Raw genomic sequence first — 12,887 nt, 5'->3', positions numbered from 1 at the left:
GAGTCACTACCTTCTTGTAAGTCGATAGTCCGGCTCGTTTTTTGGCTCGATACACGGTTGTAGACGATACACCCAGCTTATTTGCGGCATCTCGGAGAGAGAGGTTAGGGTTTCGCTTGAAACTACCGGCAACTCTCTTTGTCGTCTCAGCGGCTTGCGGTTTTCGTTCCCCAAACACTTTAATTACATTTGTAACGGTTGATTTGGCAACTTTTATCGATTTTGCCAGCTTTGCGTGCATGTAGCTCGGATTTTCGCGATGCGCGAGCAAAATTTTGATACGCTGCTCTTCTTGCTTGGACGGCATTTTGACAACTGAAGAGTGAATTCCAAAATCAAAATAGGAACAACATTCTACACACACTTTCAAAATGAGGGGTGTTCAGGTTTTTTAAATGCAAAATTGAAAGAAATACGTCAAGTTTATATTGACCAAATTTTGACCGTATCACCCTATAGAGAAGCTTTGAAACCCTCAGAAATGTCACCAGCGTTACTGAGGTGGGATAATCCACCGCTGAAAAACCTTTTGGTGTTCGGTCGAAGCAGGAATCGAACCCACGACCTTATGTATGCAAGACGGGCATGCTAACCATTGCACCACAGGAGGATAAACCAGCGGTTAATACAATTTTAGCATTGAGAAACCAGTCCTTAGTGTGTAAACACAATCCTAGGGATTAACGTTAGGTAAAAACTCGGTTTCTTGTATACCAAAATACACGCCGGTTAGCGGTGTATTGTGGAATTAACCCTCTAATGCCCCAATTTTTTGCCAGCTGATTAAATTTTCAATGTTAATGAAACAAAAGCAAGAAAACTAAACAAGAAAAATGTATACGGTAAAATTCAGTATATGCTGCAAAGCCTCTTGAACAGTTTCAACTGAGTTTTCTTTTTTACCCATTTTTGCTGTCTTAAGGTGTGTTTTACTAAAAGCTTGCTTTTTAAATGAAACCCGCCTAAAGGCGGGATTGGGCATTAGAGGGTTAAAATCTACAGGGTAACGAAGTGTTACCAAGTTCACATTGGTATATCTGTCATCTAGAAATTACATTAAAAATGTTGTACCCTACCATTCCTCATATTTCTGCCAACAAACGGACACAAACACATCAATTGAGATCGTTACAAAGCTCCTGCACAGAAAAAAAGTAAATTGTATAGAAAAATGAACTACGTCATGCGAAAATTGAACTAAATTCTACTCCACATTTTGAGACTTTCATAAAGCGTTCACAGAAAAAATATCACCAAAATATTTGCAATTAAAAACTTGATTTATGTTGAAATTTTTTTCAATTAATAAATTAATTGATACAATTAACTTTTTTAATCAAGATAGAAACATTAAGTTAATTAAATTAATGATTGAACATTTTAATATTTTTAATTAAAAAATAATTGATACAATTAACTTTTTAAACAAACTCGGACGACTATGTTAATTAAAACGAAGTGATGGAAATTTTTTTATTTTTAACTATAAGTTTATTTGTGACAATCAATTATTTGATCAACCTATTTTTTTTAATCATATTCCATTGGAGAACACTGTACGAATATGTTTTTTGTTATTGACGATGAACTTGTTTCTGATGCAATCAATAAAATGTCTCCGCAAAATTAATGAGAACTTTGCGATATTTCAAATTTATATGATATATAATATCTTATAATATAAATACATCTGTGTATAATATAAGTAATTATATGGGTTTGTGAGATTTATTGTATATTCGTTTTTATTATCTTTCATGTTGATATATGAGCGAGAGTTCATCAAACAGACAACTGGAATGAGCTACAGGCATAGGAAGTATGAATGTAATTTTGTTTGTTTTTTTTGTTTTTTTTTTTTTTTGTTTTGAATGGGTGCAGTAGCTTTTGTTTTAATTTTCGGAATTCGTGCTTTTGGTATTTGCAAAGCAAGAAAAAAAAACCCATATAAATAAATGTGTAATAATAATAGCACACTCAATTGTACAATAGGTAGCATAAAGTTTTCATACATTTTCATACACAAAATACAAATTACAATATGGCCTTGTGTCAATTGATAGCTTTTTACAATTGTGTGATGTCAATTTACTAGAACTAGAAAAATTCAGTTGTTAAATTGTTACTAAAAATAACTTAAGTTTCTTGCAAAAAAAAATATTTTTTTAGTTTATTTTAAATTTTTTTTTAAAGAACTTCTCCAGTCCAATGTATATTTTTTATTACAAGTATGTCTGAATTTAATGACCGTTCACTCCTAACTAAATTCTTGAAAATTGTAAAAACTAACTACAGCGTAATTAATATGGTAATTATTGCTAATTAATTACCATATTAATATGGTAATTATTTTTTTATTTAATTTTAGTTAATTTTTGCATTTATGGGAGGGAATAATTTTATAAAAAACCAATAGTGTCCGTTAGTTGTAGTTACAATAAGGAAATCCCAACAAAATGAAATACAATTTAATTCAATTTTCGCACGAGAGTGTTAATTTTTCTCATTAACCCGTTTACTTTTTATTTATTGCACTGAGGCTAAAATTTAATATAGCGAGTTGTAATATAAGATTATTTTGCTTTGGTTGTAGCATAAATTCGTCTAAGTTTAAAAACAGCGAATTTAAATAATTAAAGCATGCATTAAAGCAAATTATTTTAGTAATGGAGATTGGTCTAATATACACGGATGAAAAAGACTGTTTTTCATATGTTTGGCTATAAACATTATATGTTTGGAACACAAATTTTTAAACACAATATTTTTGAAGTGCAAGCATATAATGTTCATAAACTAGCATAACATGTTTGGGACATATATGTTAATATGTTAGAACATATTATGTTTGGGACATAAAATGTTTGTAAATATAATATGCTTGGATGCAAACATATATTAATTTAGAAATAGCCTATAAACATATATGTGTTTAGTAGCTTGGAGCGCTATTTAATAGGGGGCGATATTGAATTAAGTTGGTGGTTGTTGCTTGTTATTACAAAATTAACATTTTATTTTCCCTTGGGCAATTGATCAGCTACTTCTTTGATCCTTACAAACTGTGTGGTCCGCTGTTCGAATCCCCGTCCGGCAAAAGGTAAAATTAAAATAAAAAAAATCATAAAATTGAATAATTTCTTCTACAATGTTTGTGTTACAGAAAAAGGTGCTAAGAACTAAAAAATCTCGTGGAAGTGAGAAAGATGTGAGGGAATATACAATTAGGCAGAAACAAAATTTTGAGCATTCAGGTCGAAAACCTATGTTGTTAGCACCTATATTACCTGTTTATTTTCATAATTCATTATGATTGTAAATATATAAATAAATAAATAAAATTTTGAGCTCAATATTGTTTGGGAGAATTTTTTTTAAGCATATAATATTTTTGGGTGCAAAATGCTTCCAAACATATTATATGTTCACATAATAACATATTGTTTTTTGGAAGACATCATTATTGAATTTGGATGCAAAAGTACAAAATGTTTTGAACTTAGACTACCCAAACATATATTGTTTAGACCAATATGCTTTCAAACATATTATATATTGGAAGAGATCAAACATATAAATGTTTGGGCAATACCCAAAAATGTATATGCTTGAAGCAAAATATGTTTGGGAGTATATGTTACAGAAGCGATTTTTTGTGAGGGTGTAGCAAGTGCAATTTATGAATGGATAAATTGTTATGCATTAAGACCCACTGGGGAAAGTCGAGTGGCGTCGACTATATTATACTCTACCCCACCGATACACCAAAAACCAATATTTAGGCACCATAAAGTTACTAATAATTTATATAAAAATATTTTCTATTAATTTAAATGTTTGGTAATAATCTAATGGGGATTTCGATTGGTCAAAAATGTGTTGGTTATTCGATTCGAAAATCCAAAATGGGCACGTTTGATTGACGGGGTGCAACAACTGTTGCTAATCGTGCCAAAAATAATCGAACAAGATTTGCAAAAAAAATTTACCACAAATCTATAAAATTTAAAATTTTTTTGGGGTTATAAATATGGCGAATTTTAAATGATTTTAGCTTGCACCAAAGGGAGAATTTACTCAGATTTTGTCAAAATTTATTTATGTAGAAAATTTTGTCAACATTTTATTTCTGTAGATTATTTTATCGAGATTTTATTTCTATAGAAAATTTGGCAAACTTTTATTTCTATAGAAAATTTGGCAAACTTTTATTTCTGTAGAAAATTTTGTCAAAATTTTTATTTCTATACAAAATTTTGTCAAAATTGTATTTCTATAGAAAATTTTGTCAAAATTTTATTTCTATAGAAAATTTTATCATTTTTTAGTTTAAAATAATATTTCTCTTCAAAACAACTCGTTGCTCAGACAGATTTATAATGGCATAATATTTATTGAACTGAAGGCATAACCTTCGAAACGGAACGTTATTTGTATAATCTGATCTATAATACGTAATTTTGAGCGGTTCAAAATTCCTGCTAGATCTAACAGGTATGTTAAAAGACAGTTCGTTCAGAAGAAACTCAGAATCAATTTCATCTTGAATTATATTCATTATGAAAGAAATATTGAATATAGTTCTACGACTTCGCAGTGAGTGTAATTTTATAAGATTTAAGCGAAATTGATACGATGGTAAAGACTGGCGATCCCAACCTCTGTGTCGAAGACAGAATAGAAGAAATTGCTTCTGGACGGACTCAATCTTATTTGAGTGGATGGTATAATATAGAACCATACTCAAGGTTGCTTCGTACTAATGAAGTGTAAAGTATCTTGGTAATTGAATAATCTCTAAATTCTTTACTCCAACGTTTTGGGAGCCACCGTGGTGCAATGGTTAGCATGTCCGCCTTGCATACACCAGGTCGTGGATTCGATTCCTGCTTCGACCGAACACCGAAAAGTTTTTCAGCGGTGGATTATCCCACCTCAGTAATGCTCGTGACATTTCTGAGGGTTTCAAAGCTTCTCTAAGTGGTTTCACTGCAATGTGGAACACCGTTCGGACTCGGCTATAAAAAGGAGGTCGCTTGTCATTGAGCTTAACATGGAATCGGGCAGCACTCAGTGACATGAGAGAAGTTCACTACTGTGGTATCACAATGGACTGAATAGTCTAAGTGAGCCTGATACATTGGGCTGCCACCTAACCTAACCTACTCCAACGTTTCATGAATCCAAGAGTAACAACTACTTCACTGATGGCCATAGAGATGTGTTGACGAAAGTTCAGACGCTGGTCCAATAGCAATCCAAGATTCTTGAAAGAATCGACTGCTTCCAGCTCGTTAGTCCCGATAGAATAACTCGACTCGAATACAGTTCTTCTCGAAAAGCGCATTAATTTACATTTCAAGATATTTAATTCCATTAAATTTATCTCACACCAATCGTAAAGTTATCAAGGTCGAATAGAAGATACCTTCGTTCTATAGAAAATTTTGTCAAAATTTGATTTCTATAAAAAATTAAAGTATCTCTTAGTTGGAGAGGAATGTTTTGCAAAAATCTACCAAAACATCAAGAATTTTACCAATCTACCAGAGAATTTGGTAGTATTCTACCAACTGTGTCAACCGTGGGTGTTGGCAAAGTAACTAGTCTACGGTGGGAAGCCACCGTGGTGCAATGGTTAGCATGCCCGCTTTGCATACAAAGGGTCAAGTATTTAATCCCAGTTTCGACCAAACGCCAAAATTTTTTTCAGCGGTGGACAATATCCTCTCAGTAATGCTGGTGAAATTTCTAATTTCTGGAACGTCGCTCAGACTCGGCTATAAAAATGAGGTCCCTTCTCAATGAGCTAAGCAACACTGTGGTACCGCAATGGACTGAATAGTCTAAGTAAGCCTGAAATATCGGGCTGAACATATGTTCGGAGATCCCACTCCTCTCTGGTTGACATCATCTTCAAGGGATCTGATATGTGTGTTGGTGCTTACACGTCTTTTAAACCGCCGGTCCTGTACGGCACAGAGGTGCCCTCAACTCTAGGTATCCGGTCATGATTACTACAGCTTTTTTTACACAGTGGTTTTGCAGCCTTTTCTCGTATGTTCTCAGTCCTCTCATCGGTGTAATAGCTATTGAACTCTGATATATGTTCGGCATTCCCACTCCCACCGGGCCATTTTTGTTGTTGTCGTGATCTTCAAGGAATCTGATATGTTCGTTGGTCCTCTCGGTTAAGTAACCACGACCATTTCGGGAGTTTAGGTATTACCCAATTGGACAATTTTTCTTCGAAAATTCACAATGTTGTAAAAGCATAGAGTTTGGTTCTCTCAAGCCTAACTTTTTTATGTTATTTTGGTTTAAGATAGTTTGCCCTTTTCTTTTATTTCCTTAAATTCGAATCTTAACTCAACAAATCATTCAGATGTTGTTCCAGTGTTATTGTACCACTGCCATAGTGTTTAACAATGCTACCTGTATCATTATAACGATTTGTCTTTCGAGACAAAAGCATTTTGTTCGAGCAAGTTAACACAATCGCCATATTTGGTTTCCTACCAAATATACTGCAATCACATAATTACTGCGTATAAAAAATTAATGTACTTCTATTTTAATATCCGCCTACTTATAAGTCATTTTAGAAGAACATTCCAAAGAAATATTCTCATTTAAAAGAAACCGTATATGAATTCCATTACTCATCATCATCAGCATCTTCGTTGAAAAAGTAAATCTATATTAAATGCTCGCAGTCATACACTTGTCTTAACCATATTTGATATTATCAAATTCGATAATGCATTTATTTTTCGAAATTTAATCATGCATTTATTTTCAAATTTATTTCTTTCAAGGGTCCCAAAGATTCTCCAAATTATTATATAGCCTGTCAGGCTCCCATGGACACAACAGTTGAAGATTTCTGGCGTATGATTTGGGAACAACAATCTCGTGTCATCATACAAGCTACCGATCTCATTGAGAATGGTGTGGAGAAATGTGCGGAATATTTACCACCATCTGTGACATTGGATAATCATTGTTCATTTGGTGATTTCCAAGTCACTTTGCAAAATCGTGAAGTCAAAGATAAATATGCCATTTCGACAATACTGCTAAAGCATACGGGTGAGAATGTCTCACGTGAATTGACACATTATTGGTATAAATGGCCCGAAACGGGTGTACCCTCGGAGGAGGCACCCATTATAGCAATGCTATTGGAGGCACGTTCTTCTCTCATTAGTTATGCCATCGAACAGGCTAATGAAGATAAGGATAAGGAGAAAAGTTCAAGTGCTACGCTTAAATCAGCAGAAGAGGGTACAGCAAATGCCATGGTAAATGGTGGGTCATCAGGAAAGGAAGGAACCGATGTAGATGGTAATGGTGAAATAAATGGAAATATTTCCATGGTGCCGATTAAAAAGACTGCAAGAAATCAGGGGTAAGTAAACAATTTATAAATATGTGTTTTCAGTTACATTTTGACTTAAGAATCACAATGGTTTGGAAAGTGGCCAAATTCCATTGCTACTGAAGAAAATGCTTCAACAGTATCATAGGAATATGAATGCTTCAGTATCGTCTTGGTGTAGATTCAGAATTCGGAAATAGCCAAACCTTCAAATGAGCCAGGAATATTTAATATGCGAAACCGATAGAGGGTGGATACACGCAACTCTTCCATAGTGTCGGGTAGTGGTGCTCCTCACATGACGTCGCTCTGTGTTCCACCAGTGCCCTTTCCACCAACTTAGCCCACTAAGGATACTGCACTATCAGCACTATTATAAGGATACAAATGTTTTAGTATCGTCTTAGAGTGGATTTAAGATTCAGAAATCCAATCGATGATGATCCAAGGCGATGATGAAGAGTGGATAAAAGCAACTCTTAAATGGTAGGATGACGTCGTCCCATGTTCCTCAAGTGCCCTTTGTTCTGGATATTGCGTTCTTAAAGTCCTCATATATTTGTCTCCTACTGATTAGGATCGCATACCTCGTAACGGGAGCCTCTTTGATGCAATGATCGTTATGCCCGCCTTGCTTCAAAAGGAGTCATGGGCACGGTTGCCACTCGAGCCAAAAATAATCTACCAAAATTTGGAGAAAATTTTACCAAAAAGCTACCAAACAAAAAACTCATATTTTGCAAAATTTTACTTCTATAGAAAATTTTGTCAACATTTTATTTCTATAGAAAATTTTGTCAAAATTTTATTTCTCTAGAAAATTTTGTCAAAATTTTATTTCTATAGAAAATTTTGTCAAAATTTTATTTCTATAGAAAATTTTGTCAAAATTTTATTCCTATAGAAAATTTTGTCAACACTTTATTTCTATAGAAAAGTTTGTAAAAATTATATTTCTATAGAAAAGTTTCCAAAAATTTTGTCAAATTTTATTTCTATATAAAATGTTATGAAAATTTTATTTCAATAAAAAATTTTGTCAAAATTTTATTTCTATAGAAACTTTTGTTAAAATTTTATTTCTATAGAAAATTTTGTCAAAATTTTATTTCTATAAAAAATTTTGTCAAAATTTTATTTCTCTAGAAAATTTTGTCAAATTTCATTTCTATAGAAAATTTTGTCAAATTTCATTTGGTCTGCGGCCAAAATGTTTGTCTGCTCAGGACTTCAGTACTATATTTAGGACACTTTTCCGATAATATTCGGCATTTAATTTGATCTCACGGTCGAGAAGCCATCGTACAGTGCTTCGATCCCATACAATGAATGGACAAACATAGAAGGGGACATCATAGGAAAGCGAAACTTTAAAGGGCCTTGTTGATGATAAAAACTAAGACAAATGGGAAGTTTGGTTTTGATCAGACCACTCTTCCACGTACCTCCCATACAAACTGATCAAAAGTATCTGATTGCATAAAAGGGTGAGATAACACAAATAGCAAATGGGGAACGGTTACAGTTCCTTTTTTGAAATTTTGTATGGTCAAAGCCGAGATATTGACCAAGTAGTGAGCCATATTGACTATAGAAAATTTTGTCAAAATTTTATTTCTATAGAAAAATTTGTCAAATTTCATTTCTATAGAAAATTTTGTCAAAATTTTATTTCTATAGAAAATTTTGTCAAAATTTTATTTCTAAAGAAAATTTTGTCAAAATTTTATTTCTATAGAAAATTTTGTCAAAATTTTATTTTTATAGAAAATTTTGTCAAAATTTTATTTCTATAGAAAATTTTGTAAAAATTTTATTTCTATAATGAAATTTGTTAAAATTTTATTTCTATAAAAAAATTTGTTCAAAATGCTATTTCTATAGAAAATTTTGTCAAATTTCATTTATAGAAAATTTTATTTCTACAGAAAATTTTGTAAAATTTTATTTCTTTAGAAAATTTTGTCAAAATTTTATTTCTATAAAACATTTTATTTCTATAGAAAATTTTGTCAAATTTCATTTCTATAGAAAATTTTGTCAAAATTTTATTTCTACAGAAAATTTTGGCAAAATTTTATTTCTATAAAAAATTTTGTCAAAATGTTATTTCTATAGAAAATTTTTCAAAATTTTATTTCTGTAGAAAATTTTGTCAAAATTTTATTTCTATAGAAAATTTTGTCAAGATTTTATTTCTATAAAGAAATTTTTTAAAATTTTATTTCTAAAGAAAATTTTGTCAACATTTTATTTCTATAGAAAATTTTGTCACAGTTTTATTTCTATAGAAAATTTTGTCAAAATTTTATTTCTATAACGAAATTTGTTAACATTTTATTTCTATAGAAAATTTTGTCAAAATTTTATTTCTTTAAAAAATGTTGTCAAAATTTTATTTCTATGAAAATTTTGTCTAAATTTTATTTCTATAAAAAATTTTTTCTAAATTTTATTTCTATAGAAAATTTTGTCACAGTTTTATTTCTATAGAAAATTTTGTCTAAATTTTATTTCTATAAAAAATTTTGTCTACATTTTATTTCTATAGAAAATTTTGTCAAAATTTATTATTATTTCTATAGAAAATTTTGTCACAGTTTTATTTCTATAGAAAATTTTGTCTAAATTTTATTTCTATAAAAAATTTTGTCTACATTTTATTTCTATAGAAAATTTTGTCAAATTTTTATTTCTATAGAAAATTTTGTCAAAATTTTATTTCTATAGAACATTTTGTCAAAATTTTTTTTCTTTAGAAAATTTTGTCAAAATTTTATTTCTATAGAAAATTTTGTCAAAATTTTATTTTTATAAAAAACTTTGTCAAAATTTTATTTCTATAGAAAATTTTGTCAAATTTAATTTCTATAGAAAATTTTGTCAAAATTTCATTTCTGTAGAAAATTTAGTCAAAATTTTATTTCTACAGAAAATTTTGTCATAATTTTATTTCTACAGAAAATTTTGTCAAAATTTTATTTCTATAGAAAATTTTGTCAAAATTGTATTTCTATTTTGTCCAAATTATATTTCTATTCGTCAAAATTGTATTCCTATAGAAAATTTTGTCAAAATTGTATTCCTATAGAAAATTTTGTCAAAATTTTATTTCTATAGAAAATTGTGTCCAATTTCATATCTATAGAAAATTTTGTCAAAATTTTATTTCTATAGAAAATTTTGACAAAATTTTATTTCTATAGAAAATTTTATCAAAATTTTATTTCTATAAAGAAATATGTTAAAATGTTATTTCTATAAAAAATTTTGTCAAAATGTTATTTCTATAGAAAATTATGTCAAATTTCATTTCTATAGAAAATTTTGTCAAATTTCATTTTTATAGAAAATTTTGTCAAAATTGTATTTCTATAAAAATTTTTGTCAGAATTTTATTTCTATAGAAAATTTAGTAAAAATTTTCATTTCTATAGAAAATTTTATTTCTATTTTGTCCAAATTATATTTCTATTCGTCATTCTTGTGAATAAAAAAAGAATGAAAATTATTATTTATAATTAAGCATGTACCTAAAGTGATTGTTTTGTGATTGTATACCTTCATGTTTATTTGTATGTTTTCTCTCTCTCTTTTTTTCACCCAAAACATTTTTGCAGTCCCTTAACTGTCCACTGCTCTCCAGGTACTGGTCGAACGGGTACAATCATCGCCTGTGATATTGCCATCCGAAGTTTGGAAACACCTAAACGTACCGTTGATATACCACACATTGTCTATTATGTGAGACGTGGCAGAGCCAGTGCTGTCTTGACCAAGGAACAATATGAATTTATCTACAAAGTGGCTAATATGTATGGAGCCAAAATATCGAATCCAACCAATTACAATTGAACAGGACACCAGAGGTCGAGCAATGAAAGCCACAAGTGCCTTATCAATTTAGGGAATTTATTTTAGAAAAAAAAAATTCTGAAAAACAAAACACAACAACTCATTTGAAAAAGAATCGCGAAAAACCTGTTTTAGTCATTACAAATATTGTATTTTATTATTTTAATTTGTTACCATGTACATAAAATACACAATTATGTGTATATTAGAATGAAAATGCAGCTTTATCTAATTTGGTGTGACAGCTTTATTTAATTTTTTTAACCTATGAATTGATGAATACGAATATGTCACCCTTTGAAAAAAATAGATATTTATTATTATTTTTTTATTTTCTATGTAAAGATTTGCAAAAACTATTGTTATGTATTAATTCCTCCTTTTTGTGATATTATAATTATGATTTAATTAAAACAAATGAGTTAAAATTGTCATTATCGTCTTCTGTACATTTATTTCGTCTTTCTCTTTCTTTTGTATTATAAAGAAGAAAAAACAAACAAAAATTTCGATATTTTATTTTTAGTTTTCTAAGCATTAATTTTTTATTTGTAAATAATTATAAATACTATATTTAGAAAATATTTATACTATATGTACACACACTATTGTAATGGTCTATTAATAATGATAATTAAACAATTATTTAATATATATTTACAATAATTGCGTTTTAATATCATAGCGTTGCCATTAAGGTGTGACAACAAGGTGGTACAACAGAGTCAGCTGATTAGAACAGAATTATCTTGACATGGAGCGATACACACCATATTCGGCACAACTATTTATGGTTCTAAAATAGCTCCAGATATCTATTTTCAGTAAAATTGGATAAAAGGTACAGTTTCTAAAAGCCCAAAACTCCAAATCGGGGGTCGGTTTACGTACATGGGGTTTATATCAAATTACCATTCTATGGTTGTGGGTATAAAAATATATATGACAACGATAAAATTTTTTTCCAACGCATAATATTTGTATCATTTCGTCTTTTCAAATTAATAAATTCAAAAAATTAACCGTGGTTACCGATGCGGAATGTCCAATAATTAATATAATAGAATCGTAATATGTTAATATGTAAAAAAATCTTATTTTGCACGCTTTTTTATCAAATTTTTGAAGTTATTATGAAAAAATGTTTCTTTGAAAGGAATGACTTATTATTTTATTTTCGAAGTTTATTTATTATTTTACTCGTAAGATCCTAATAGCGACAATTTGTTTAGCTGTACACCTTGAATTATAAATGTGTCGAAGTTTTAAATATTTTTAGTCTACACACCCAGGGAAAATTGCTACTTCTACAAAAAGGAAGATCTTACCCGCAATGGACTTTGGGAAATTTTATGATTTTTTTCACTTGAAAATTTTGTGAAAATTTTATCTTTATAGAAAATTTTGTGAAAATTTTATTTCTATAATAAATTTTGATAAAACCTTACTTCTATCGAAAATTTTGTCAACATTTTATTTGTACAATTTTTTTCAAAATTTTATTACTATAAAAAATTTTTCCGAAATTTTAATTCCATAGAAAATTTTGCCAAAATTGTATTTCTATAGAAAATTTTGTGAAAATTTGATTTCTATAGAAAATTTTGCCATTTTTTTTGTACAAAGAAAATTTCAAAATTTTATTACTACA

At 29.6% G+C, this 12,887-nt stretch overlaps 1 protein-coding gene across 3 annotated transcripts in view; it reads left to right on the top strand.

The window, feature by feature from the left end:
• The window catches only part of LOC142220837 (uncharacterized), a 103,752-nt gene extending 91,850 nt beyond the window's left edge, over positions 1-11,902 (top strand). For 2 of the 3 annotated variants that reach the window (XM_075290204.1, XM_075290205.1), the window contains 2 exons: positions 6,819-7,411; positions 11,002-11,902. In XM_075290204.1, the coding sequence (XP_075146319.1) occupies positions 6,819-7,411; positions 11,002-11,236 (828 nt within the window). In that variant the 3' untranslated portion in view covers positions 11,237-11,902. The remainder of the gene's footprint in view (positions 1-6,818; positions 7,412-11,001) is intronic. The other variant, XM_075290206.1, reaches the window with a different exon arrangement.
• The last annotated feature ends 985 nt before the right edge of the window (positions 11,903-12,887 follow it).

The sequence above is a fragment of the Haematobia irritans genome, chromosome 1, assembly GCF_050003625.1.
Source record: "Haematobia irritans isolate KBUSLIRL chromosome 1, ASM5000362v1, whole genome shotgun sequence".
Lineage (NCBI taxonomy): Eukaryota > Metazoa > Arthropoda > Insecta > Diptera > Muscidae > Haematobia > Haematobia irritans.
The sequence above is the reverse complement of the archived record's forward strand: the minus strand, read 5'-3'. Positions and strand labels throughout refer to the sequence as shown.